The sequence below is a fragment of the Orycteropus afer genome, unplaced genomic scaffold, assembly GCF_000298275.1.
Source record: "Orycteropus afer afer isolate SDZICR_OR568_19922 unplaced genomic scaffold, OryAfe1.0 scaffold00092, whole genome shotgun sequence".
In the NCBI taxonomy this organism is placed as follows: Eukaryota; Metazoa; Chordata; class Mammalia; order Tubulidentata; family Orycteropodidae; genus Orycteropus; species Orycteropus afer.
The window spans coordinates 6903725-6929973 of NW_006921679.1; the positions used below are offsets into that span (position 1 = coordinate 6903725).

At 43.2% G+C, this 26249-nt stretch overlaps 1 protein-coding gene across 1 annotated transcript in view; it reads right to left on the reverse strand.

The window, feature by feature from the left end:
• LOC103198371 (mitochondrial intermediate peptidase) overlaps positions 1-26249 on the reverse strand; it is a 243887-nt gene that overhangs the window by 172740 nt on the left and 44898 nt on the right. The window contains exons 5-10 of the mRNA XM_007942532.1: positions 25224-25287; positions 19694-19876; positions 18285-18441; positions 7623-7671; positions 5325-5385; positions 328-380 (exon numbers count right to left, since the gene is read on the reverse strand). Coding sequence (XP_007940723.1) covers positions 328-380; positions 5325-5385; positions 7623-7671; positions 18285-18441; positions 19694-19876; positions 25224-25287 — 567 coding nt within the window. The remainder of the gene's footprint in view (positions 1-327; positions 381-5324; positions 5386-7622; positions 7672-18284; positions 18442-19693; positions 19877-25223; positions 25288-26249) is intronic.

Sequence of the window (26249 nt, forward strand, 5' to 3'; positions counted from 1 at the left end):
TCACAGCAACCCCTCCTTGGGTTTCTGAGGTGGTATCACTACGGAAGTAGATTCCCCAACCTTCCTTCCAAGGAGTGCCTGGTGGGTTTGAACCGCCAGCCTTCTGGTTAGCAGTCAAATGCCTTAGGCACTATGCCTCGAGAAGACCATGTATTTGTGATCTAGATGGGCGTGAGCTGACCATGCCAGCAGAGGGGATGGATATAGGAGGTACCGGTCTCTGACGTAGGCAGTTTGGTGTGGGCAATAGTAGCAGGGCTCTCAATAAACATTTGTGTCCTTCTCCCTCCTCCTATCCGAGCATTGCTTAACACACAGGAGACTCACCTCTCCGCACGAAGCACACCACTGTAGTAGGGCGGGTCCCAAGGCATTAATTCCTACAATGGAATGGTTCACTGTTAGGAGAGCTACAGACTGGGTCATAACTTTTATTGACAATTTAGCCAGCTTATAAAATGTTAACCTATTACTGTATCAGAAAAATTTCACCAAACATTTACACATTCATGGCTTGGCAGGAAATACTGGTCCCGCCTCATTTTAACCTCCCTTTAATCAATGGGTAAAAAGAGCTCTGGTGGTACAGAGGGTAAGGCATTTGGCTGCTAAACAGAAGGTCAGTGGTTCAAACCCACCAGCTGCTTCTCAGGAGGAAGATGAGGCAGTCTATAAATGTTCTGTAAAGAATTACAGTCTTGGAAACCAATGAGGGTTGCTATGTGTCCAAACTGACTTGAAAGCAGTGGGTTTGCTTTGGTTTGGCAATCAGTGGGTAGAGTACTTGCACAAATAAGGGATAGCCCCAGATTTAGGAGAAAGGTAAACAAATGCTATTCTAAAATATAAACAAACAAAAGGGTTAAATCAGTCATGTCGACATTTTTCCCCAAAATGTAGCTCGTGTATTAATCCCTAAAACATATTATAGGTAAGAATAGGTACTAAAAGTAAGATTAAGGTTCTTTCTAAACCTGAGCAAGAAGCTTAGGGTGGATTCCCAAAATAAAAGCATCAATTTAAAATGTAACTAGGGCAAAATTAACTCTAATCTTGGCAAAGAAAATATGTCATAAAGAAGTACTGTGATAATAGCAGTTTTTGACGACTGGTAAAGAATACTCAAAGAAAGGGAAGTCTGAGTGCCTGATAAATAGGAAAAAAAAGAAAAGAAACCCAAATCCACTGCCTTTGAGTCAATTCCAACTCACGGCAGTTCTACAGGACAGAGCAGAACTGCCCCACAGGGTTTCCAAGGCTGTCGATCTTTATGGAAGCAAAGCCCAAACCACACCCACTGCTGTGGAGTGGATTACAACTCACAGAGCCCTAGAGGACAGACTGGAACTGCCCCAGAGGGTTCCCAAGGCTGTCAATCTTTACGGAAGCAGACTGCTACATCTTTCTCCCGCAGAGCAGTTGGTGGGTTCAAACCCCCAACCTCTTGATCAGCAGCCAGGTGCTTTAACCACTGCCACCAGGGCTCCTTCTGAATGTAATCGTCAGAAGAGCTGTGAAGAGCTCTGGCTGTGAAGTCAGGTTGCCTGGGTTCACGGTCCACCAACACAAATCGTAAAACCTAAAAACCTTTGCTGTCCAGAGCTCTCCTACCTTCTTCTGCATGATCTGATCCCACCCACTGTACCTCTGAGCCTATCTCCTGGACTCTGCCTTCACCTACTCCACACCAGCCACACAGGTCTCCTCGCTGTTCTGGGACCAGGCTGGGCAGGCGCCTGCCTCAGGCCTTTACATTTGCTGTTTCCTGCCTCAAAGTTTCTTCCCAAAAGGATCTGCATGGCTATTCCCTCACTTCTCAAAGTCTCTCTCTAGAGAAGTCTTCCCTGACCCACCCAAGCAAACCAGCAACCCCTCTCCCTTTCTCTACATACCTGAGTGGGACAAATGGTTTGCAGCCAATGACTAACCTAAAGATTAGCGGTTTGAACCCACCCAGTAGCTCCACAAAAGAAAGACCTGGTGATCTGCTTCCATAAGGATTACAGCTAAAAATAACCCTATGGAACGGTTCTACTCTGTAACACACGGGTCGCCATGAGTCGGAATCAACTCCACGGCAGTGGGTTTTTGGTTTCTTACCCTTCTCTAAATTAGTTTTCTCTATAGCCCTTGTCACCACATGACACAATATATATTCCCTTTTCATCTGCTTATTGTATGTTTTCTCCAGTGGGAGTGTAAGCTGAACGAGGACAGGAACTTTGTTTGTACTATTCTCTATTGTGACCCTGAACAGTGCCTGGTATGTAGTAGTCCCTCAATAAATGTTTGTCACATGAATCAACAGTACCTCCCAAACAGGATCAATGAACGGACCTAAAATACTGAGCAAAACATCTGGCACTAACACTGAGCTCACCATTTAGTTAAAATTCAAAGAAACCAAACTCACTGCCATTGAATCAAGGACACTTACTGAGCTCAGTAAGTGTCGGCTGCTATCCTTATTCCTCTCACCCTTTAAAACTTAACCTTAGATGCTATTTCCTCCAACAGGGTGTTCTTTCCCATAATCCATCACTGGACTTCTATTATAAGCTGCCTGACTATGTAAGACACTGTTGTTGTCGTTGTTGTTGTTATGTGCCGTCGAGTCGGCCTCGACTCATAGCAACCCCTTCTTGGGCTTCCAAGGCAGTATCACTACGGAAGTAGGATTGCCCAACCTTCCTTCCGAGGAGTGGCTGGTGGGTTTGAACCGCCAGCCGTCTGGTTAGCAGGCAAGTGTCTTAGCCACTATGCTACCAGAGCTCCTGTGTAAGACACTAGAAGGGTTATTTTCTTACTCCCTAACTAGATGGTAAAGGAGCTCTGGTGATGTAGTGGTTAAGACATTTGGCTGCAAACCGAAAGATCAGTGGTTCAAACCCACCAGCCACTCCAAAGGAAGAAGATGGGTACTCGGCTTCTGTAAAGATTTACAGCCTTGGAAACCCAATGGGGATCGCTATGGATCAGAACTGACTCGACGGCAGTGAGTTTGGTTTTTCTGGTTTTTAACCAGATGGTGAGCTCCTCGAGGGCAGGGGCTACATGCCTGTAACTCCAGCCTGAATGCTCCCCCAGCACACACCTCCTTCAACAGGAGACGACTCACTATGCACTAGATGCGAGACAGTGTGACGCCAGACAGCGTGCAGACTCAATGGCTCAACCACGCATAGACACAACCCCTGTACTGAGGAGCTGAGGGTCTAAGCAGTTAAAAGACAAATGACTCAACAATCAGAGAATGTGTGACATGTCTGTGATGTTGTACAATGTGCAACAGAGCCCAAGGGCAGGGCATTTAAACCAGAATGGGAAGTCGGGGAGTACTGTGAAGAGACGCTGCTGGAGGTGAGTCTGAAAGGTGTCCACAACGGGTGATGGGGCAGAAGCGACCTGCCATCAATACCTGTTAGAATGAAAGAACCAGAGAAAGTAAAGCAAAGCGAACACAGCACGCTCTCATCACAGAGGTGTCAGCAGAAAGCCGAGGAGATGAACTTGGCTTTGGGAAGCAGAAGGTAAGTTTAGAGGCAGAGGAAGGCCAAATCATGAAGGCCTTGGTGGTAAAATCTAAAATATATGGTGGCAAATCTGGGAATTGAAAGGCGTGGTGGCATAGTGCCTAAGGCATCTGACTGCTAACCAGAAGACTGGTGGTTCAAATCCACTGGCCACTCCTTGGAAGGAAGACTGGGTGATCTACTTCCGTAGAAATACTGCCTTGGAAACCCAAGGAGGGGTCGCTATGAGTTGTAACTGACTCGACGGCAGTAAGCTTTTCTTTGTTTGTTTTGTTTTTAAGGGTAAGGCATGGGGTTGCTGACTAGAAGGTCGGTGGTTCAAAACCCACCAGCTACTCCACAGGAGAAAGATGAGGAAGTCTACTTCCATAAAGATTACCGCCTCAGAAACCCAGTAGGAGTTGCTAGGAGTCAGAATCGACTCGATGGCAGTGCGTTTGGTTTTTTGGTTTATTGGACAATTTTAAGCCAAAGAGTGACAGGATGAGACATGCTTTTAAGAAAAGTCACTCTTGCCACACTACATTCATTTATTCATCCCTATTTCCACTCACTCCACATAAGCAGTCTGAATCCAGGATGGCTTTGAGGGGAGCCAGACAAGGACAAGAGGAGACCAGCGAGCAACAGGAACTGTACTCTGGGTGAAAGTCATGTGTCCAAACCACACAACTTTAGAACCACTAGAATTAGGCCAGGTTCCGGCTGGGGTAGTAGGGTAAATAAATGGCAGCACCATTCATCAAGAAAAGGGAAAACATGAGAAGATTGGCATTTCACACTTAACTGTAGAATACATGTCCCAGTAGCTACACAAAAATGCCCAGGGATGATAAAGGTTCAAACCATGTTACCATGCACTGAATGAGCTTTTGGCAACACATTTTATTTTTTGTTTCCCTATTCACCCAACTAAATTCTGATCTATAATCTAGCTGCCTAAGTGGACCTATAGACCAAGCCACAGTGTGCAGATGACAAATACTAATTTCTTTGCTACATAAAGTTCTTACCATAAATGAACAAACTGACATCTTACTAAAGATAGGATTGATCTATTTCTTGGTGGCTAACTCTGGAAAACTGGTCCAATAATTTCTAAATTTTAAGACCCATTTCCCTAAATCTTTCCTAGGACTGGGGCTCTGGGAGCTACCACCAGTTCAAGAATTCTCACCTGCAGGGCCAAAGAACAGAGTAGCCAGCCCCAGGGATCTCATGTCATACTAACTGGGGTCCCCTCACCTGTCAGGGCACTCAACCACTTGGGCAGCACGCTGGCCTTACGGACACTGATGTGAACTATAAGATCATGTTATCCATATATGGAGTATGCTTTGTCAGTCAGTATTAATCTCCTTAGCTGAGCTCCGTAAGTTAGCAAACAAACCGCAACATTAAAACTGATGGTGAAAACTGTTAGCCGCTAGATCAAACCTTGACCAAGCTCCTTCCAACTGAGAAGTTTCTACGAAGCAGCCTGAGCCTTATGCATTAACATATATAATAAACATTGTGTCAATCTGTATTTCTGTAGGAGTGAATGTGTGTGTCTGTGTGTGTCCGTAATATGTCAGCTAATGACCAGGAATATTGGATTTCCAGGCAACATTAAATGACTCGGTCACATGAACCAAATATGTCAATACATTTAGTCTTCAAAACCAAGGATCAGAAACAAGGTCATCTACACCTCCTGCCTATCACAGTCAAGTTCTAGATTGAACAGATGTTGATCTCACCTAACAGATTCCTTATATTATGAAAAACTATTCCAACATAGTGACTTACAGCATTCTGAGGATTTAGCTTCGTTTTCATTCTTCGTATCATCTCAAAATCCTTTACGGCTCTAGAAAACATGTTAATTATGAATTGTTATGACAGAATTTTAATAATTACATTAGCGAAGAACCAATTTGCTTATGCTACTTTCCAATATTTATGATAACGTGAGACATAACTTATCATGCAAATGTAAACCAATGTTAATCCAAATTTTACATGAATGTTAGAAGAGACAGTAATAGGTGCACGCATCAGTAGGTCACTGGATTTCTGCCTGAAAAAGCATCTTGGCAGACATCTGTCTTCAAAGGACTAAGGCATGGAAAAACCAGGAATGTTACGAAAAAATGAAAAGCGTCAATCAGTGATCTTTAAATCACTAATTTTTGTGTATCTCAAAAAGTGAAGGGACTGGTAAGTTTCATTCTAGAGGAGAGCACTAACACTGAGTGCATGTAAGAGCTCCATTCATAACTTTTTTACCCCGCAGAAAAGCTGGCAACAATTAAATGGGTGCTGAATGTTGTACAGTAACAAGACTGCTAGAATAAAGGCCTCCCCATATCTGTAAAATCATCAACACAGGTTTGCTCAAAATACAGTCTATAGCTACAAAAACCAGAGAAAAGAGTGCTGGCACTTAACCAATGAAACAAAGTGGAATAAATTCTCAAATACTGTGTAATTAACACACCTCCTTCATTACAGCAGAGACACAGAGAAAATTTTAGAATTTACAAATATAATCTAAATTACAGAGTAATGGGTTCTAGCAGAAGTTTATAATCCAAAACAGAAATTTGGGTTAAAATTTCATGTGCTTCTGTGGTCAAAAAGGCAAATGGAATTTTAGACCGCACCGTAAAAAAGAAGAGAGAAAAATATCACTGTCTTTGACAAACCGTGGCATGCCTCTACCTGGGAGCTGATGTGTAAGGAAGTTCGAGTTTGCCCTTCAACAAAGTGAACACCAGCAGAGTGCTGGACAAGGGCAGGTCACATGACCAAAGTGACGGGGCAGGTGGGGAGAGGAGAAGACCGGAACATAAACAAGGGACCTGTTGCTTCAATTAGAAATGCCGAGGCAAACATTCTGTGTGTGTGAGCCCGTGTGTTAAAAACCCACGTAACATACACATTGCCATTTTAATTGTACAATTCAGTGGCATTCACTGCATTTAATTATGTTATACAACTTTCATCAGTATCTATTTCCAAAATTTTTCATCACTGTCAAAAAGAAACTGTACCCATGAAGGAGTAACTCTGCATCCTCCTGCCTCCTACTCCCTGCGGTTCTCTAATCTACTGTCTGTGTCTGTGAGTTTGAGACCAGAGCGTTCTTCTTGTTGTTTGTTGTTGTCATGTGCCGTCGAATCAGACCTGACTCATAGCGCCCCCTCCTTGGGTTTCCGAGGCAGTATCATTATGGAAGTAGATTGCCCCATCTTCCTTCCAAGAAAGTGTTCTTAAAATACGTAAAATGACATGTTGTGATGAACTCACCACAGCTGCCCGTACTCAGGCCAAGAGAAGGAAACACAACCTTATGAAATTATTAGAAAGCTGATGGGACACGTTCAAATATATAGCTTCAAAAATGTTTGAGAAAAATTTCTAAATTACAGTCATATTTAAATTACAGTCACAATTTAATTTTTACATTAGTTCTACGGATACCAAAATCCATGGCTGGTCAAGTCCCTTATATAAAATGGTGCAGCGTTTTGTGTATAACCTATGCACATCTTCTTGTATACTGTAAGTCATCTCCAGGTTACTTATTGTTGTTATGTGCCGTCGAGTCGGACCCGACTCACAGCAACCCCTCCCTGGGTTTCCGAGGCCGTATCACTACAGAAGTAGATTGCTCAACCTTCCTTCCAAGGACTGGAGGGTTTGAACCGCCAGCCTTCTGGTTAGCAGGTTACTTATCACACCTAACACAGTGTAAATGCTGTGTATGTGGTACTTTATGCTCCTCTTTGGCCTTTGAGGGACTGCTTTGACCACTTAACTGTTTGTTTTTCTCCAAATATTTTCAATCTGCAGTTGGTTGAATCCGTGGATGCAGGACCCACGGATACCGAGGGCTGACTGTACATGAACGAGGGCTCCTCTAGGCAATCGGTCCATCAGCTAATCCTCATGGCCTCAATTTTCAAGACTGACACCCAGGAAAGCAATTATTTCCTTCCAATACCTACATTCTTAATAGGGCCCTTCTTAAAGTTGTACAAATCGTCTTTTTTTTCTTTTTAAATAAATGATACATACTCTAAAAAGTCGATAAGAACTGACCTTTCGGAAAGTTGGTCTGATAGCTTCTCAAGGAACTGCATGACAGTCTCTAAAAAAGAAATGAAAAAAAAAAAGTTTAATTGTGTAAAATGAAATACGCACACCTGTTGAAAAGACAAGACGATCATGATCTATAGCTTGCAATGCCCACAGAGTGACAACTGTCAAACGAAAGCAGGGTTGCTAACGGACCTTGGGAACATAACTAATCCTCTAGATGGCGGGGATTTCTTCATCACAGAAGCTGATTAAACGGGGGCGGTCATAACCAAAAGCCTGAGACCATGCCCCAAAATGAAGAGTTAAAAGGAGGCTAAAGAAAAGAACCTAAAATGTCCATGTTTTTATCAACTTACGTGTGTAATAAAAGAAAAAAATAAATAAGGTTCTCAGAAACTTCTAATTTTCTTTTCAATTTTAATGAGAAAGGCAGACTGCGATCTGTTCATAAAAATCAGCAGTTTAGATATGCAATTTATTGAAACCTATTTTTTTTTTTTACAAACTCAATGTTCTTCTGGGTAAATATTTTTACTTTCTTATATAGCTGTAGAATGATTATTCAGGACTGATACCAAAACAGAGTAAAAACAGAATATTAAAATTTTACGTCATGCACAAGATAAAGGACATTATCCATGAGTATGCAGCTCTACAAAAAAAAAAAAAAATCTATATAGACCAAAAGGTCACCAGTTACTCTCAAGCAAAGATGAGAGGATAAGGGGACAGGGAAACTAGAACACTGGAAATAGACCAACCAGAGTGCAATTAAGAAGAAAGCTGACTCACTGTGAACAATGTAACTAATGTCCCAGAACAATCTGTGTAGAAATTGTCAAGTGGGAACCTAATTTGCTGGGTAAACTCTCACCAAAAACACAATAAAATATCACAAAATAAAAAAAATTTTAACTTGTGATAGAATCTTTTTAACTACTTAAAATACTCCAGGCATATGCCATTACTCTTGATAAACCCACAAAGGCAACGTAGTGGAATGAATATTATTTCTCATGATAGAACCCTGTTCGTGTGCACTTTTAAATTTAGCCCTTTCTGTGACAGCTTTGGGCTACAGAGCTTTCACATATATATCAGAGTTTACCACAAAGATTATTTCCAAATGATTTTTTTTTTTCATTTTTATTGAGATTTGGGTGAAAGTTTACAGAGCACATTCACTTTCCATACAGCAGCTCACATACACTTTGTCTCATGACATTTGACTGCACTTTCCCACAAAGCAACAGCTCTCCTCCCACTTCCTGCCCATAATTATCTCTTCCCTGTGTCCTTCCATCTCATGTACTTCCACTTCCCCCCAAGCTGTCTCCCTGTGCATACACAGCCCTTCTATTCTCTCATGATTGATCTCTCCAAGGAGTGTATCTACCTAATGTAAATGTTCAGCTCATATGCCTGTCTTTTGTTTGGCTGAAAGCCATAGGAGTGGGATCAGTTCCAGACCTGAAGGGCAGCTAAGGACCACAGTCTCAGTGGTTCCCATCAGACTCTATCAGATCAGCAAACCTGGTCCCATTGTTGTTTTTGTTTTAATGATTTTGAGTTTTTTTCCACATTGTTATCCCACTCTGTCCAGGATCTCCTACATAGATCCCCCTCCGAGTGGTTGACAGTGGTAGCCGGGCACCATCTAGTTCTTCTGGTCTCAAAGTCATACAGGCTGAGGACTGCATGGTGTACCAGTTCCTTGGACTGTTTCCACGTGTCTTTGGTTTTCTTAATTCTTCTTTCCTCTGGATGAGGACCCATGCACCTCTCTGTGTCTTCCTTTTCCTCAATGCCACTGTACTGATCACTCACATTTGGTACACTGCCCTTCTCTTCACCCAAATCAATATTTATCTCTCTACCTATCCAACAGTGTTCCCTTCCCTCCCCTCCCACCCCTAGTAACCAACAAAAAAAGTTTCATTCCATACTGTGGTAGTTGGAACTGTGTGTCAACTTGGCTGGACCACAATTCTGAGCTTAAAGCAATTGTGATGTGGGTTATTCCCATGATGAGATCAGACATACATATTTTGAGCAGCCACTCCATTGAAAGGGAGTTTCCCTAGGGGTGTGGCCTGCTTCCAATATATTTATGGACATCCTGGGAAAAGAGACACTCTTCTGTGGATTGGGATCCTATTGTGCTGCCTACAACTGTCCATAAGCAAATAATCCACCATTCAGCTTGGAGATCTTGGATGCATCATTCATTGTAGTCAACAGCTGGTATACTGCCTGCCAACCTTGAGCTCGTCAGCCCCTGCAGCTGTGTGAGTAGGGAAAAACCTCCAGCTTGACATTTAATCCAAGAACTTGGGACTTGCCAACTTCTACAAGTATGTGAGCCATTTTCCCAAGATAATTTTTTCTCTTTCTCTCTCTCTATATAAGCTTTACTGGTTTTTGCTTCCCCAGAGAACCCAGCCTAACAAACACATATAAACCTTTCCTTGAGTTTTCACAATCACTGTGGTAGTTAAGTTTGCATGTCAACTTGGCTGGGCCTGGTTGAGTGGCTGGGCAGCTGAATGTAGTTATTCCCCACGGTGAGATTCGTAATTAACTCCACGGTAGAATCTATTGGAGCAGCTGAGTAGCTGCTTTGGGTATATAGTCTGCTTCCCGTACATAAGAAACAGCTTTGGAAATGGTCTCTAGCTTATGGCATGTTTGAATCCTACATGTAGCCCTGTCGTTGTTCAGCAGCCTGCCATGCTCTGCCAACCTTGGGACTTTCAATGGATTTGAATAAATGGCCTGTCGTGTGGTTTGATAACATCAGGACTGTGCCTTTTTAATTGTCAACCTTGGGCTTGTCAGTCTCAGCAGCCAGCAGCTGTCTGAGTGAAGAAAAGCCTCTAGCTCCAGTAAGCCAGAAGCAGGAGGCAGAACTGAAGCCCAAGTTTGAGGGGTTTTCACCCAGCCCCTAGAGCCTGGCACTTTGACTCGGACTTAAAGCCTCCAAACTGTAAGAGAATAAACTCCTGTTTGTTCAAGCCATCCCACTGGTGGTATATTCTTATCAGAGCGGCACTAGGTAAGCAGAACACAGACAAATACAATATTTATCCTTCTGTGATTGACTTATTTCACTCAGCATAATGTCCTCCAAGTTCATTCACGTTATGCAGCATTTTTCAGATTCTACATTATTCTTCAGGGTTGCATAGTACTCAATTGTGTACATGTACCATAGTTTGGTCATCCATTCTTCTGCTGATGGGCACCTAGGTTGTTTCCATCTTTTGGCTATTGTAAATAGTACCAAGATGAACATGGGTGTGCATATATCTGTTCTTGTCCTGGCTCTCACTTCTTTAGGATATATACCTAGTAATGAAATGGCTGGTCAAATGGTACTTCTAATTCCAACTTTTTAAGAAATCGCCATACTGCTTTCCACAGTGATTGTATCATTTTATAGTTCCAACAACAGTGTATGAAAGTCTCAATCTCTCCGCAACCTCGCCAGCATTTGTTATTTTCTGTCTAGTTGAACTTTGCTGCTAGTGCTGGGGCAAGATGGTATCTATTGTTTTGATTTGCACCTCTCTAATGGCTAATGATTGTGGGCATTTCTTCATACGTTTGTTTGCCGCTTGAATATCCTCCTTGGTGAAGTGTCTATTCATGTCTTCTGCCCATTTTTTAATTGGATTATTTGTCTTTTAGTTGTTGAGGTGTTGGAGTTTTCTATAAATCCTAGAGAAAAGGCCCTGGCTGAATATATTTTCCCAATCTGCAGGTTCTCTTTTTGACTCTTTTGAAGAAGTCTTTGGAAACACATAAAAATTGAATTTTTAGAAGGTCTCATTCATCTGGTGTATCTTCTGCTGTTTGTGCATTTTGGGTTATGCTTGATAATCTATTTATGCCATATATTAGAGCCCCTAAATTTGTCCCTAGTTTTTCCTTGAGGAACTTTATTGTTTGAGGTTTCCCATTTAAGTCTTTGATCCATTTGGAGTTAGTTTTGTGTGAGGTACAGATCTTGTTTCATTTTTCTGCAAACAGATATCCGGTTTTGCCAGCACCACTTGTTAAGCAGACAATCTCTTCCTCATTTAATGCACTTCAGCCCTCTGTCAAAGATCAGCTGATCATAGGTCAATGGATCTATTTCTGAGTTCTCAATTCTATTCCACTGGTCTATGTGTCTGTCATTGTACCAATACCAGGCAGTTTTGACTACTGTGGCTGTACAGTATATAAGATCCAGGAGTGTGAGATATCCTACTTTGCTGTTCTTCAGTAGTGCTTTGCTTATCTGAGCTCTCTTTCCTTTCGAAATAAAGTTAGTGATTGTTTTTTCTGTATCCTTAAAGAATGTTGATGGAATCTGGATTGGGATTGCATTGAATGTATAGATTGCTTTGGGTAGAACTGACATTTTCACAATGTTCAATCTTCCTATCCATGAGCATGGTATATTCTTCCATTATGTAGATCTCTTATGGTCAAATGATCTTTTCTACGGTTCAAAGTTTCTTGCCCTGTCTTCAACATAAGTGACATCCTTTCTGAGTTTTCACTCAGAAACTGAGAAAAGCATGGAGCCCACCCTACCCCAAGCAGCCCAGGTTCTTGTCCCTATCAATTCTCAGTAAGTCTTGTCTGTTGTTGTTAGCTGCCGTAGAGTCAGCTCTGACTCAGTGACTCTATGTACAACAGAACAAAACACTGCCTAGTCCTATGCCAGCCTCACAATCCCTGCTATACCTGAGCCCATTGCAGCCACCGTATCAATCTATTTCATTGAGTGTCTTCCGCTTTTCTGTTGACCCTCCACTTTACCAAGCATGATATCCTTCTCCAGGGAATGGTCCCTTCTGAAAACATGACCCAAGTAGGTGAGACGAAGCCTGGCCATTCTGGCTTCCAAGGAGCATTCTGGCTGCACTTCTTTCAGGACAGATCTGTTCGTTCTTCTGGCAGTCCATGGTATTTTCAATATTCTTCACCAACACCCTAACTCAAAGGCATCAATTCTTCTTCGGTCATCCTTATCAGTCTTATCTGCAGCAACACTACAAGCACTGCCTCATGTGCCATGCTAAATGGCAACAGAAATTTCAGGCAGTGGCGGGCATGTAATTTACTTAAAAAATAAAATGTAACTTCAGGTATCATACCAACTGTCACACAGAACTGTTTTCAAATAACTCTGTGTATGCTTTTTATTTTTAAGTAACTCTTTTTCACTAACTTTCACCCATTTTTTTAAGTTACCTTCTATGAGAAGAATCTACCTCAACTGGTATTCCTGGAAAACTGTCACATTAAAAAGACCAAATTTGAAATCCTGTAGAAAATGCCTTACTGTAAAATGACTTCCTGATTCACCCGTCTCATGAAGACCCTCCCTTCACCTTTGTCTCCTCATTTCCTTCCTACCTTCTCCTCTCTGCTTGGGTCCAACCCCATACAAGCGGACTTCTCCACTTCCTCAACTCCTAAAACCCTACAGCAATTTTGTGGCCTACACCACTCATTTGGAACTGAAAATCCATCAACTTCTATTATCAGTTATCTTTATATGCATTCATCTGAGCTTCTAAAGAAAATTTTAAATGTAATAAGGGCATTGGTTATATCTTATGTGACTAAGTACACAACATTCTGACTCCAAGAAACTACCACCTGTGCCACTTAATGAAAATCTGTGACTTGCTGATCAGGGTATGTGTGTGGGTCCGTGACCCCGACCACACTGCTGAATGAGACAGTCCTTGGTTCTTTCTGTACGTTACCTGTAGACAGCATCAGAATCAGCTGATCATTCCTTTCCCCTTACAACCCCTCCTCCTCATCACTTCCAGGATCACGTGCTCTTCACCTCCTCCAATTGCATTGATAGCCCCTTTTTGGTCTTCTTTAGTGATGTGTCCTCATACCAATTCCATACTAGTTGATTCTAAACACACTCTCCTCGCCCCCCTTAGTGACCTCATAAAGTCTCCTGACTTAAAATAATGACTCAATGCAAAACCTAAAACTATAAAGATTGTCAAGGAAAAATAGGAACAAAGGTAGGGACCCTAACACATGATATAAATACACTATCAAACAAATAAAAATGCACAAACACCATGTGGTGGTTAAGTTTGTGTCAACTTGGCTGGGCCTGGTTGAGTGGCTGGGCAGCTGGTGGTAGTTATTCGCCATGATGAGACTGGCAATCAACTCCATGATGGGACCTACCACAAGCAGCTGAGTAGCTGCCTTTGGGATGTGGTCTGCTCCCCGTATATGAGAAACAGCTTTGGGAATGGACTCTAGCTTATGACACACTTGAACTCTGCATGTAGCCATGTCATTGTTCAGCAGCCTGCCATGCTCTGCTGACCTGGGGACTTAAAGTAGACTTGAATTAACAGCCTACCGTGTGGTTTGATAACATCGGGACTGTGCTCTTTTACTTGTCACCCTTGGCCTTGTCAGTCTCAGTGGCCAGCAGCTGTCTGAGTGAAGAAAAGCCTCCAGCTTCAGTAGGCCAGGAGCAGGAGGCAGAGCTGAAGCCTAAGGTTGAGGGGCTTTTACCCAACCCCTAGAGCCTGGCACTTTGAACTCAGATTTAAAGCCTCCAAACTGTAATAGAAAAAACTCCCCTTTGTTAAAGCCATCCCATTCGTGGTATATTCCTGTCAGAGTGGCACTAGGGAAACAAAACACACCAGAAGACAAACTAGATGATGGGAACCTCCAAAAAATTAGACACTTAGGTACATAAAAAAATTTCACCAGTGAGAATAAAAAGAGAACCACCGACTGGCAATGAAAGTTGGCAATGACCTATCTGAAAAGGAGCTGATCTCTAAACTTTATAGAAAACTTCAACATCTCAACAACAAAAAAGACCAATAATCCGATCTAAACATGGGCAGAGGACATAAACAGATCCTTCACCAAAGGGGATATTCAGGCAGCCAACACATGAAGAAATGCTCACGATCATTAGCCATTAAAAACCAAAAACCAAACTCACTGCCGCAGAGTTGGACCCGACTCATAGGGACCCCTCCTTCAGTTTCCGAGGCAGTATCACTACGGAAGTAGACTGCCCAATCTTCCTTCCAAGGAGTGGCTGTTGAGTTTGAACTGCCAGCCTTCTGGTTAGCAGTCAAATGCCTTAGGCACTACGCCACCAGAGCTCCCCATTAGTCATTAGTGAGATGTAGATCAAAACAACAAGATATCCTCTCACTCAAGCATTAATAATAAAGGTCAAAAAAAAAAAAAAAAACACAGAAAACAACAATGCTGATGAGGGTATGGAGAAACTGGTACCCTCATACACTGCTTGTGGGACTGTAAATTGGTGCAACCACTGTGGAAAATGGTATGGTGCTTCCTTAAAAAGCTAGAAATAGAATCCTGTATGACCCAGCAATCCCACAACTAAGTATATATCCTAGAGAAATAAGAGCCCCAACACAAACAGATCTACGCATGTCCATGTTTATCACAGCATGATTCACAACAGCAAAAAATGGAACCAATCTAACTGCCCATTGATGGATGAATGGATAAACTATGGTAATACATACAATGGAACAACAATGAATCTGCAAAACCTCCCGTAACACAGATGAACATAGAGGATGTTAGGGTGAGTGAAATGAATCAATCACAAAAGGACAAATACTGTATGAGACCATTATCGTAGAAAGTCAGTAAAAAATTTTTCCCACAAAAAAGAATATTCTTTGATGATGAGAGGGGAAATGAAGGGAAGGCATTAACTAGATGGTTAACTTGTGTGAAGGGGAAGGCAATATATAATACGGGAGATACCTGTTTTATATATTTATATATTATTATCCCTTATTGAAGGACCTCTGGTAGTGTAGTGCCTAAGGCACTTGACTGCTAACCAGAAGGCTGGTGGTTCAAACCCACCAGCCACTTCTCGGAAGGAAGGCTGGGCAATCTACTTCTGTTGTGATACTGCCTCGGAAACCCAAGGTGGGGTCGCTATGAGTCGGGTCAAATAACAACATCCCTTATTGATAAATTTATAAATGTGAAAAAGAAAAAACCATATATACATAGACACACACACACACACACACACACACACACAGGCTGCAATTTAAGAGCCAGTACAACAGATGTAGAATTGGTTTAATAAATATTTAAATATGTGGGGAGAAAAAAAGATACAATTTCTACTTAGGAGCTAAATTATGTGATGCAAATTATAGGTGCTCTCAGAATTCAAGAAGGAGCTCTGGTAGCATAGTGTCTAAGGCATGTGACTGCTAACCAGAAGGGTGGCGGTTCAAACCCACCAGCCACTCCACAGAAGGAAGATGGGGCAATCTACTTCAGTAAAGATGTACCACCTCGGAAACCCAATGGGGTTTGCTATTAGTCTGAATCTACTTGATGGCAGTGAGTTTGAGATTTCTTTTTTTTTTTTTTTTTTAAGGTTTCAAGGACAAGAGAGCCCATGGAAAGTGAAAAAGCTTGCAAGAGGGAGGTTTGGGGCTGAGCACCGAAAAAGCAAAAAAAAAAAAAAAAACTTAACACACCAACTGGGAAGGAAACATGGAAGCTGTTCCCATGATAAAGAACAAGTGTGTCATTCCCATGGCTTCACCAAAGGCCTTGACAGGTCAAGGAAGTAGCCTTTACAGAAGGTTTGGAATAAGACTGGGTGGAGACAAGGAAACCCTAGAGGAGACCCCTGGGTGGTGCAAACAGTTAAAACATTCAACTGCTAACTGAAAGGGGGAGCCTCAGAAAAAAGGACTGACAAGCAACTTCTTAAAAAATCAGCCACTGACGGCCCCATGGAACCCACTCTGACACGCACGGGGTCACCGTGGGTTGCAGTTGACTCAACAGTAACTGTACACCCACTCCTCACTTATCTATATGGTTAAGTTCCAAAGACCAGGTCATGATGTGAAAAATGCAGCACGACTACACCAGATCCCAAAATGGAGGATGATTACATCATTACATAACTGCCAAATTACATCATTACCTAACTGCCAAACCACTGAGACCCACTGCCCAGCCAAGTTGACACCTAACTGCATACTTGGAGAGAGAGAAGGGAAAAACATGACAGAATTAAGGCAGGACAGGATTAGGGATGTGATCTTCCTCCTAAACAGGGTCTCACATCAGTAAATAGCACACCCATTGTGGGAGTTAAGGATGTGGGTCAATTTGGCTGGGCCTGGTTGAGTGGCTGGGCAGCTGGATGTAGCTATTGCCCATGATGAGGCTGGTAATCAACTCCAGGGTGGAATCTACTGGAGCAGCTGAATAGCTGGCTTAAGGATGGGATCTCCTTCTAGTATATAAGAAGAAACCTGGAGAAAGGTCCAGGTCCATGCTCTGTGGAGTGCTTGGACCCTGCATTTAACCGAATCTTCATTCAGCAGCCTGCCATGTTGCCTGCTGATCTTGGGACCATTTCTGGACTTGAACTAGTGGTCTGCCATGTTGCTTTATAATCTTAGGCCTGTGACATTTTACTTATCGTCTGGGTTTGTCAGCCTCAGCAGCCAGAAGCTACGTGAGTGAAGAGACGCCTCCAGCTCCAGTGGGCCAGGAGCAAGAGGCAGAGCTGAAGCCCAAGGTTGAGGGGCCTTCACCCAGCCCCTAGAGCTGGCATACTTTGAACTCAAACTTCTAGCCACCCAAACCGTAAGAGAATAAACCCGCTTGTTAAAGTCATCCACTTGTGGTATTTCTGTTAGAGCAGCACAAGAGAACCAATACACCCATCCAGACACACAAACCACAGACCAAGGGTACCTCCTGCTGTCTCCTCCCCTCACAATCCATCACCATTCTCCCTCTAAAACACATCTGGAATCTGAACAGCTCCACCACTGCCTACACTCTACTCCCGACTCAGTGCCTAAATTCTAACTGCAGTTTAACAAAATGTCGTTGGAAATAAACTCATATGTTTATATCACATTGAAGGAGCCCTGGTAGTTGCAATGGTTAAGTGCTCAGCTGCTAACCAAAAGGTCAGGTTCAAGCTCACTTAGCAGCTCTGCAAGAGAAAGAACGGCAATTGCAGCCATAAAGATTATGGCCTAGGAACCCCTACGGGGCAGGTCTACTCAGTTCGACTCAATGGCACACGACAACAATATATCATTATTATATAACATTTTCTCTTACACGTCATAAATCATAAAGAACTCAACACAGCACAAGGCAAGTGTATCACAAACCCAAGCAAAGATGCTGTGCTGTTTCCAAGCAGTCTTCTGCTCTCTGGAAAGAAGGTTTACAAAACTCTGTAGCCTATATTTAACTTTGACCTCAATAGAAAAACTGATCTTCCATCCTGTCTCACACTAATTCTCTCCAATGGCCAATCTGCTAAGACTGAGCATAAAAACTAGTTGAGGTAATATGTAAATAACTTTCACCAGCATCAAATGAAAATTTAAGCATGATTTATTTTTAACACATATGTGAAATAAAATACCTCAAGTGGACAGAATATATGCCAAAATGCTACCTCTGTTTAAACACTACACCACTCTAAAAAGGCAGAAAGTCCAAGAAATGGGTCTCGGAGACTATTAAAAATCACATTAATTTACAGCTGTATAAAATCAGAAGCTCAGTTTGATAAACCCCATTTCATCCTTAGAATAGGCTCACCTGGAGTCTTGGCTATGGTTCCCTGGAGAGCCCGGTGGGCAAACGTGGAATACCCCACTAACTTCGCCAGAAGGTCTCTGTTGCTGAGTAATTCTTCTAAACAGTTCAGTTGACCACCATTGGGATAAAGAAAAATTTTATATGCCGCTTCTCGCACCTGTATTTAAAAAGTCAATGGTACAAGACATCAATACCGTGACACAGAACCCCACGCAACAGTAACTCTGGCCAACTCTTGCCACTTTATCTCTAGACGATCATCACTCTAAAGATAATCACGACTTAAATAAGGCAAAAAAATGCTTTGGGATTCATAAAATAGTATGGGCTGCGGAAGTTTACTTGCCTGGAGCTCCAGGTGCTGTTCTGGGGAAAAGAGAGGACAAAATCTGTGCGTTACGGTATTGGCAAAGAATACTGACTATGCCACGGACTGCCAGAAGAACAAACAAATCTGTCTTGGATGAAGTACAGCTGGAATGCTTTCCTAAGAAGCAAGGTTGGCGAGACTTCATCTTACGTACCCTGAACTTGTTGTCAGAAGGGACCAGTCCCTGGAAAAGGACATCACGCTTGGTAAAGTAGAGGGTCAGCGAATAAGAGGGAGACCCGCAGTGAGATGGATTGACAGGGTGGCCGCAACAACAGGTTCAAGCCCTGCACGGTGAGGACACATTTGTTCTGTTCACATATAGGGTCACTATGAGCCAGAACCAACTCAACGGCGCTTAAGAACAACAACGGGACAAAATCTTACCCAGGGCACATGTCTCTATTCCATAACACACTTCTACCAACGTGCGTTAAAAACCTGAGTAGTCTAGAATGTCGACCACTGCTGTTATCTATCAGACCTTAAAATGAGGCATTTGTTACAAGACAAGGGCAATTAATCCATTTTCTTTATTCAAAGCATTTACAGAATTAACGACTCTACCAGGCATGTGGCTGTTAATCCAAAGGTCAGCAGTTCAAACCCACCATCCGCTCCAAGGAAGGAAGGTGGGGCGATCTACTTCTGTAAAGATTTACAGCCTTGGAAACACAATGGGGGTTGCTATGAGTCGGAATTGACTCCATGGCAGTGTATTTGGTTTCAGTAACACTAAAGTATTTTTGGGAGCTCTGGTAGCACAGTGCCTAAGGCACTTGACTGCTAACCAGAAGGCTGGTGGTTCAAACCCACCAGCCACTCCTCGGAAGGAAGATGGGACAATCTACTTCTGTAGAGATACTGCCTCAGAAACCCAAGGAGGGGTGGCTATGAGTCGGAGCTGACTCAACAGCATATAACAACAACAAAAGTATTTTTAAAGGTATTATTATATTTTTAAGAGTATTATAAGTTTGAAAAAAAAAAAACAGCAACTCCAATGGGACACAAACTATAAAGAGAAGGAAACACAAACCACGTCATCAGGTGCCTCGGCATGCAGACCGTCGACGATCACGTGTTCACCATCGAGGATGAAGTGACGGCGGATGTGTTCCGGGAGGACGTGCTTCCCAATCTTGTTTGGGACGTTGGTTCCCATGAGGAACATGCTACTCAAGTCCAAGATTTTGACATTGAGGTCCACTGCTCTTTTACGCTATACATGGGGCAAGCCAAAATTATTTAAAGGCATTAAAAATTAGTATTTCACAATTAATACACAATCTAGGCAGATGGCAAATCAATACTTATATCATTGGAATGTGTTACAACATAATAACATTAGATAAAAGAAATTTTAAATGTAAACAATATTGAATATATTTTTATATTACAAATGAATAGCATATAACCCATTGCTGTTGAGTCAATTCCGACTCATAGTGAGCCTAGGACTAGGTAGAATTGCCCCCTGGGGTTTTTCAAGGCTGTCAATCTTTACAGAAGCAGAAGCCCTCATTTCTCCTGTGGAGCAGCCGGTAGGTTTGAACCACCCACCTTCTGATCAGCAGCTGAGTGTTTAACCACTCTGCCACCAGGGCTCTTTATGAATAATGCATTAACTCTATTTTTGACAATTAATAATGTGACAAAATGTCACTCTTATGATTTTATTATGTTTCTCTGCTTTATGATGTAGGAAACCTCTACAGTTCTATTTTACGTCTAGCTTATAACTAACCTTTGAAATTAACAACCTTAACAAGTAGAGTCCTCTCCTCCCCCCTAAAATATCCTTAGTAAAGAGAATCAGAGAATTGGATCTATTCAAAATGAAACAAGAAGCATTTTTAGACTAAAACACTAAGTACTAGAAGGGAAGATTTTAAAATATACTCAATCTTAAAAGTATGCTGAAAGGACAGAAAACCAAAACAACCCAACCCACTGCCATGAACTCAGTTCCAACTCATAGCGACCCTCATGGGGTTTCCAAGGCTGTAAATCTTTACAGAAGTAGATTGCCTCATCTTCCTCCCATGGAGCAGCTGGTGGGTTTGAACTGCTGAACTCATGGTGAGCAGCCGAATGCCTTACCCACTATGCCACCAGAGCTCTTTAACAGGACAGAGGGAAAGAAATTAACTCAATTTCTCCACAAAGCGTGGTGAACAACCAGAAGGGAGGCAATCACATTGTGTAAGCTCTAACTGTCCGCATGTTTTAGCTGCTAGGGAAGGAGGGCGGAGCTGGGGTGAGAGCAATCAGTGCAGGGCAGAAACATGGCTCCCTCTGCTTTCCCAGCAGGCGGCACAGACCCCACGCCGGGGATGCAATGGATGGTGAAGTGCTGGCATGCCTACACAGGTTTACCCTCATAATACACAATGTCCCCAGGACACGTCCACTACTCAAGAATCGCCCCAATTGTCTTAAGATGAAATATATATCACAGTTCATGTAATTCATTGAGTCTACTGGAGGAAATGGAAACCAAACCCACTGCTGTGGAGTCGATTCCGACTAACAGAGCCCCTAAAGGACAGAGTGGACCTGCCCCACAGGGTTTCCTTTACATCTTTACAGAAGCAGACTGCCTCATCTTCCTCCCAGGGAGCAGCTGCTGCATTGAACCACCGACCTTTTGGTTAGCAGCTGAATGCTTTAATGACTATACCACCATAGTTCCTTCTAAAAGTACTTAAGGACCACTAATAGTAGCATAGTGGCTAAGGCACTTGACTGCTAACCAGAAGGCTGGCGGTTCAAACCCACCAGCCACTCCTCGGAAGGAAGGTTGGGCAATCCTACTTCCGTAGTGATACTGCCTCGGAAACCCAAGGAGGAGTCGGTATGAGTCAGGGCTGACTCGACGGCACATAACAACAACAACATCTTTTAACACAAATGGAAGCAACAGTCAAGAAATCACACGACATATTGCGCTGGGCAAATCTGCTGCAAAAGATCTCTTTAAAGTGCTGAAGAGCAAACGTGTCTCTTCGAAGACTAAGGGTGCCTAACCCAAGCCACAGTAGTTTCATTTGCCTCATAGGCATGTGAAAGCTGGACAATGAATAAGGAAGACCAAAGAAGAGTTGATACGTTTGAGTTGTGGTGCTGGCCAAGAATACTGAAAGTACCATGGACTGCTAAAAGAACTAACAGATCTGTCCTGGAAGAAATGCAGCCAGAATGCTCCTTGGAAGCAAGAATGGCCAGACTTCAAGTCACCTATTTTGGTCATGTTGTCAGAAGAGACCATTCCCTGGAGAAGGACATCATGCTTGGTAAAGTGGAGGGTTAACGAAGAAGGGGAAGGCCCTCAACGAGATGGACTGACACAGTGGCTGCAACGATGGGCTCAGGTACAGCAGGGATTATAAGGCTGGCACAGGACCGGGCAGGGTTTTGTTCTGTTGTGCACAGGGTTGCTGTGAGTCGGAGCCGACTCGACGGCACCTAACAACAACAACAACATGTTTTAAAGATAAACATACGAGATGCAGATGTGTGCTTGAAGAAGATTCTGAAAAAAAATTAAGTACGCAGTACCAACCAAAAACTTTTCAATAAAGAAGATTCAAATTTCATGGGAAAAAATAAAATGCTCAGAAACTCCAATGCCCTTAATCTGGAACTTCTCGATCTAATTCGTTTCTGGCATGGCTCTTTATCACCACCTAATGGTAACTAGTGGGATAGCAAAAAAGATGATTAAAAAAACCAAAACCAAACCCATCACCGGTAAGTAGGACTCATAAGGACTCTGTAGGGTGGAGCAGAGCTGCCTCGTGAGGTTTTCAGAGCTGTAAATATCTACAGAAGCAGACTGCTACATCTTCCTCTGGCACAGAGGCTAGTGGTTTCAAACCACTAACCTTTCAGTTAGCAGTCAAGCACTTCACCACGCCACCAGGGCTCCTCAAAAAAAAAAGATGACAGATTACTGAAAATTACACTCAAAAAACTCACTGCCATCAAGTCGGATCCGACTCATAGGGGCCCCTCCTTGGGTTTTCAAGGCAGTATCACTACAGAAGTAGATTGCCCAGCCTTCCTTCCGTGGAAGGGCTGGTGGGTTTGAAACTCCAGCCTTCTTGGTTCAAACCCACCAGACACTCCTTGGAAGGAATGTTGAGCAACTTACTTCTGCAGTGAAACCGCCTCAGAAACCCAAGGAGGGGTCGCTATGAGTCAGAAATTACACTACAATTCCAAAACTTTTCCCCAAAGCCTTTACTGTTGTTGGGTGCTGTGGAGTTGATTTTCAACTCACAGTGACCCCGTGTGACAGAGTGGAACTGTCCCATTAGGTTTCCTAGGCTGTCATCTTCATGGAAGCAGATTGCCAGGTCTTTCTCTCAAAGACCCGCTGGTGGGTTTGAACTGCAGACCTCTCAGTTAGCAGCTGAGCAATTAATAGCTGAGTGCTTAAACTCTTACTATGGGTGGGGGGGTGCGCATGGGGGGTTATAAAATTAATTATTTCAAAGAACTTATCACCCGATAAAATCCCTGGAAAAGTAAAACCTGGGTTCACATTCTGACTTTATCAATGACCTGCTCGACTCATTTTACCAGTCTATCACTCTGAGATAATAATGAAACACCCAGGGCTCCGAACTCTCTGAAAATTCTATGAAACTGTGTTATTTACTAAACGATTGCTAAAAGACATATCCTTCCACTCATTGAAAACTGTTAAATGACATCCACATCAGAGCTTAAAATAAAAATTAAATAATCAACTGAAAAGGACACAGGGCTTTATGGCTGGTAGATCATACTGGTGGTTTTATCTTAAGGCCTCTCTTTCAAAAATTGTAACATGTCTTCTTTGTGTCCTGTCCTACTGGAGCATCTTTGGGAACAAATACGGAAGTCACAAGAGATGGAACTGCAGCAGGTTTACAGGACTTGCACCAATTCAAAAGCATCGACTCTTCTTCCGTCTTCCTTATTCATTACTCAGCTAAGGATTCCCCAGCTCCTTGGTAGGAAGAGGGCAGCTCACGCTGTAAGAAAACACGTTAGATAAAAGCAGCAACATCTGTGCCGGCGAAGCTAAACTACATTGAGTTTCAGTCACTAAGTTTCACATACATCTCTCAGGAGAGTTACCCAAAATCACAGAAGTATCCACAGAGACTGCCTCCTAGCACCCTTCCTCCTGATGGTATCAGACGTGATTAATGTGAGCCATCGTTTGTATGGCCTGTCGCGTGTTCATTCAGTGGTTCATTGAGTCCAACACTGATATTGTATTAAAAAATCAACCCTGCTCTGTGTCTTTCATAAGTCTCTAATTAAGATAAGAGATATAATAATATAATAGGAACAACTTCAATAAAAGGCAGTTAAGATAAGAGTGAAATAAATAAAACATGAGTACAGAGGAATGCGTAACTTGGTACAAGCCTCGTGGACAACATGGCCTCAAGATGAGGCCTTAGCAGAATCTCAGGCCAACAAACATGGCTAGCAAGGCACGCTGGCATCACAGACACAGGGAACCAGGCTCACTGGGTTCACAGACATGTCAGGACTACCACTGTGGGGAGCCGGGCAAACCAAGACATGCCAGGATCACAACAGACACACGCCAGGACCACAGACACAGGGAACCAGATACACCAGGACCACAGACATGCCAGAACCACAGACACGCCTTGACCACAAACATGGGGAGCCAGGCCTGCTGGGACCACAGACACAGGGAGCTGGCCCCCCACTAAGATGCCAGGCCTACCAGGCCCACAGACACACCTGGACCACAGACACAGGGAGGGCGTGTGTTCAACACAGGGGCACAGGGTCCCATGAGCACACAGAACAGAGGGTGCTGGGAGAGCCTCTCCAGCGGTCATGTGTCCGTCAGCTGGCGATCTGCACTATTTACACTTCTCCACCAGAGAACCGGAAGTCACAGGAAGGCAGGCAGGAGAGTCATGGTCAAGGAAATGCTTACGACAGTAAATGGTATGTTCACGCCCAGGCTGAACAGACAGACAGCAGCCTGACAAGGAAGGCCGGCCCGGTGGGCTCTGGAGCCGCCTGTCTGGTGGGTTCCTCCACTGACTGACTCTGTGACCTTCAGCCAACCCCAAAACCTCTCAAGATCTGGGTTTCGTCATCTGTCACGTGAGTAACAAGAGTGCCCATCCCAGATCTCGTGTGGCATCGGATGAGAAACACAGGCTCCAAACAGCTCATGTCCAACTGATCTGGGTTACAATGATTCTGAGGAAGACAAAGGCCATGGGGACCTAAGGATCTTTATAAAATGCAAATTTAAGCAATATACAAGGATGGTAGCAGCGCAGTAAATCAAGCATCTGGCTGCTACCCAGAAGGTCAGCAGTTCAAACCTACCAGTCGCTCTGCGAAAGGAAGATGGGGCCATCTCCTTCCACAAAGATTTACAGTCTCAGAAACCCGATGGGGGTCGCTATGAGTCAGAATCGACTCAATGGCAGTGGGTTTGGTTTTCTGATTTGCAGCAGTAAAGATACCACTAAAATGAAACAAATGGAGTCAAAGTAACAAAAGGGAAGAGTTACCTTTTCTTTGTCTAAATGGATCCCACTGATTTCAAAATCAAACATAAACAGTTCAGCCACTCGCCTATTAAAAGAAAAAAAAAAGAGTCCAGGTTACAAGAGGGAAGAATAATTACAAATAAAAATCAGCGTTCATTAAATAAATCAGCCTTTTTGAATCCTACTGCCCCAAAAGAAGATGTTTCAACACACACACACAATGTTTGTATATTTCTAATTCAAGGGTTTACCACCTCAGAAACCAGGTCAAACAGCCAGCTGACTGGGTGGGTTTTGAAGCTATCACACGGCTGATCTGGTTTTGCACACATCATGGCTAATTGAACAACCAGCTTTAAAGTGAAACAAAGGAATGACGACTACTCCAACGACTCCACTTTCTTCCAAAGGAGCAGGACATCTTTCCAACTGTCCAACTGTCTATCCTTCAATGAGTATCTTCCTTTTACCATGTGCAACACACCAATTTAAGTACTTACCCTGGGTGGCATAAATGGTTTGTGCTCAACCCCTCACTGAAAGGTTGGCGGTTCAAACCCCCAGGAACACTACAGAAGAGACGCTTGACGGTCTGCTGCCCCAGAGATTATAGCTAAGATCACCCTACGGAGCAGTTCTACATGGGGTCACCATAAGTCACAATCAACTTGACAGCAATGGGTTTGGTTTTGGATTTTCTGGGGGACGCTCTGGTGACACAGTGGTTAAAGCAGCTGCCTGCTAACCAAAAGGTCAGTGGTTCAAACCCATCAGCTGCTCTGTGGGAAAAAGCTGATGCAGTCGGCTTCTGTAAAGATTATAGCCTTGGAAAACCCATGGAGCAGTTCGATTCTGTCCTCTAGAGGCGCTGTGAGCTGCACTCAACTTGACAGCAGTGGGTGTGGCTTGGGCTTTGCTTCTGTAAAGATTGACAGCCTTGGAAACCCTGTGAGGCAGTTCCACTCTGTCCTCTAGGGGCGCTGTGAGTCAGAATCGACTCCACGGCAGTGGGTGTGGTTTGGGCTTTGCTTCTGTAAAGACTGACAG